Source organism: Vicia villosa, linkage group LG5 (assembly GCF_029867415.1).
Source record: "Vicia villosa cultivar HV-30 ecotype Madison, WI linkage group LG5, Vvil1.0, whole genome shotgun sequence".
NCBI lineage: Eukaryota > Viridiplantae > Streptophyta > Magnoliopsida > Fabales > Fabaceae > Vicia > Vicia villosa.
Window position 1 is genome coordinate 90,236,855 of NC_081184.1, and position 3,823 is coordinate 90,240,677.

Genomic DNA, 3,823 nt, shown 5'->3' on the forward strand with positions numbered 1-3,823 from the left:
GAAAATTCTAGTAACACACGCTCGATGTCAAACTGGATGTTATGACATCCACAATTATGCAGTACAGACAGTAAAAACAAACAGCATAAAACAGTAAAGAACACATAATTGTTTACCCAGTTCGGTTCAAACAACCTACTCTGAGGGCTACCAAGTCAGGGATGAAGTCCACTATTAGTAGTATCAATTCAAAGCTAAACTCCCCCGTTTACAACTTATCACTTAATCACTACCCAATAACCCTTCTACATAGGTTCTACCTAGATATGGAATATCTCCATTCCACTCCCCCTCAATCACACCAGTGATAACACATACACAATAAACAATTACAGATAGAAGACACACTTCAAAAACACACCTTGATCTGCTTAAAAGCTTCAACCAAGAGACACACACTCGTGCTTAAAAGCTTAGAGTAACACAACTAAAACGCAAACTAATTCCAATGCAATCATCAAAGATAATAGCGTGGATCACAAAAAATAAAAACAGAACAACAGTTCTTCACAATCCATAGTCACGGATAAACTACTCCACAACAATTATCAACATGATAATTGTTTGGATCACAAGAAACACACACGATGGAAACACAGAGAGTTTAATAATCTTTCATGATCAAAAACTCTGCCTCTGAAAGTAGGATTTGTAGTCGATATATAGTCAGCTGGCAGAAGGACTTGGGCCATGGGCCTTTCATACATAAATTAGGGTTACCCATGTAAACCTAATTTCCACATCGTCAGGATGATCACATACGTTGTGATTCAATCGATTTTAGCACAAAACAAACATCGCACAATATATGGTTTCCTAAAGAGACTTGAGACAAAAAAGGAAACCTCACAACTAAAAGATGACAGCTACTTTTGTCAGATTCCAATGTCAAGACATCAAGCATGACATCCATAAACATACGATCCTGCATAATTCCACATACATACACCAGGAATGTTTTATCACAAAATACCGCCAATTTAAAACACCTTCAATCTCCCCCTTTGGCAAATTTTTGGTTAAAACATTTTGTTACCACGATATCTGATATTCTTTGCAGTGGAGAACAAACACACAAATAGAGAATATTGTGGAATTAAAAGCAGCTTACCAGTACATACCAGTTAACTTAAAATTCATCCCAAATACACAAATTAGATGTCCAAAACAAAACACAACAAAACACAGTACCAAAATAAAACCATCATTACAGTCTCAACAACCATATCATTACTCCCCCTTTTTACCAGAAATGTTGCCAAAGTATTAAAAAAAACAATGCTAGGGAAGATTACCATACACACTTGCTTTAGTCTTCAGACTCAGAGCTACTGAGTTCTACACTATTATCAGTGCCATCATCAGGACTGGCTTCTTTCTCAATCTCACTGTCTAAACCATCGTCATCTTCACCCTGCTCCTCCTCAGCATTATTTGCAGATTTAGCATTTTCACTCATTTCAAGAGAGCTGATAAATCTTTCAAGAGACAATTTTCCGGACTCCATCTCCTTACAGGTCTCTCGGAGCATAGCAATCATGGCAGTTTTACTCATAATTGTGCTCTCTTTTGATGGTCCAGCCGAAGTTGTGTTAACATCATGAACATGAGTTCCTTGGAAGAGCTTATGATGAAAAATTAAAGGACTTGCTCTTTTGCACACAGAATCTTTGTCAGTCAAAATGTTAGGAAATTGTTTTAAGATGATCCCACAAATAAGAGAAGGGAAGGAAATGGGGACTTTGACACTATAGCTACCAGCATGCTTTAAGGTTTGCTTAAAAATATAAGTACCATAATCAGTTTTGGACTTAGTACTAGTGGCAAAGATGAATTTACCTAGGAGAGCAGAGATTGTAGACTTGTGTTGAGTTGGTACCCAGTTGGCAGCTCCAATCCTGTGAAGTACAACATACTTCACACTTAGTTTACTCACAGTCAGCTTCCCTTTGACAGGACATGTCTTCACTTGGCTAGCAGTAATCTCTTTGCACATTTGATTATCAGACACTTCCAACTCTGGATGAGCTTCATTTGACCTTTCCAGAAATTTGTTGATCACAGTGGGTGAGAAGTTAATATATTTTCCTCTGACAAACACTTTTAAATACTCCTCAGTTTCCTTATTGCCACAGTCTTCATGTAGATTCACAATGAACTCCTTCACCAGGACTTCATAACACTTAGAGAGTTGAGTTACAGTTTTCATTAGTCCAACCTCATGAATAAGATTCACGATCTCTTCACACTCAAGAGCATTCTGAGCAAGTTCTCTCTCTAAGGCCAGTCTTTTCTGATAGACAAATTTCCATCTGAGTACACTTGAGGGATAGTGGAATGAAATGTTATCAATAGGTACTTCAGGAACACTAGCAGCCAGCTTGCTAGTAGAAACCTTCTTCTTAAGATGAATGTCATTGACATCCGCAGCAACATCAGAATCTGACTCATTCTCAGAACTGCTTCTGGCCTTTCTCTTATTAGGAACCACTTTGCTCCATGCCTTCTTTGGTCCAATAGAAACACACTTAGCCACTGCCTTCTTTTTAGGAGACCTCAGCTACAACTTGCTTTCCTTTCCTCCTCATTAGCCTTCTAGCTATGCTTGGATTGATGGAAGCAACCAGGTCATCATCAGAGAGATCATCAAGGTTGATTACTTTGTCAGTCTGAGTTTTCTCTGGTTCTTTTTCTTTAGCTTGGCCCTTTTCAGAGTGATTTACACACGTGTTAGTAGAAACGTTGATGGGGATCTCTTCATTGTGTTCACCACCATCAGGAATTTCAATGTGATCAATACTAACATAATTTCTTTTCCTGTCACTCACATGCACATTCTCATTAATTTCATCATTTGTTGGGACATAGATGCCAACGGTGTCACTAACATGCCCAATGACATTTGACTTAGGAAGCACAGGATTCTCAGGACCAGGGATCTTGGATGAAACATTGTCCTCATTTAGGATTTCGGTAGCTATTTTGACAATAGCGATGTGATTAGACCTTGAGCCTTCTTTGGTTGGCTCTTCCCTAGAGGAAGGGACACACGATTGAGAAATCTGACAAGAGTTGGGATTCCTAGGTCTTCTTGCAGTCTCTTTGGTTCTTCGTGCATGCATTGTTCTGGGTCGTTTTGTCACGAGATCGAAAGGGGTTACCATCTGTAAAGGAGTAACTTCAAGAATCTCACTAGGGTTAATGGGAGCATTTGAAGCGTCTTATTCATGAGCAGCAGAAGTGGTCATTTTTTACGAAGACCGAGGAATAGATTGTTGAGACATTGGGGAAGATGTTGGAGATGATCTAAATGTCTGGTTGTTTTTGTTGTCGAATGAGAGATGAGAGAAGTGTAAGAGACCAGCGAATTGGGAATGAAGGAATAGAGGAAAGGGTTGTACTTGGAGGGAGGAATTTAAATTTTGACCAATCATTAAATTTGAGTTATTTTCTTTGTTCAAAAAATAGTTCCCTAGACGCTGTAATTGCTATAACACTTCATAGGAGTAAATACCTAATTTGTTCTTCAAGATTTCAATTTGGGGAGTGCTTAGATTCTCAAAAAGGATGTCTCCACTTGGTAGCTTAGAAGTTTCATGCTTCATGGCAGAACCTTTGTTAGCTGCAAGGTTCTTGGGAGAGAGACATGTTGTATCCATGTGCTTGGTTCTGATGAGTTGGGTGGTCTTCTTTGATACATTAGTACCCTCTCATAGTACAATGTCATAACATTTTGAGTGACATTGTATTCAGACATCAATAGTTTTTCACCTTCAATTTTTACAAAGAAGATCTTGAATATCTCTTCTTCATATCTATTTCC

The 3,823-nt window shown here is 38.5% G+C and overlaps 1 protein-coding gene across 1 annotated transcript; it reads right to left on the reverse strand.

The window, feature by feature from the left end:
- Positions 1–1,309: 1,309 nt before the first annotated feature.
- Positions 1,310–3,164, reverse strand: LOC131604989 (uncharacterized). Its single transcript, XM_058877397.1, has 2 exons — positions 2,556–3,164; positions 1,310–2,503 (listed from the first exon to the last, which is right to left on the reverse strand). Exons 1-2 carry the CDS (start codon positions 3,162–3,164, stop codon positions 1,310–1,312), a joined length of 1,803 nt encoding a protein of 600 aa, XP_058733380.1.
- Positions 3,165–3,823: the final 659 nt, after the last annotated feature.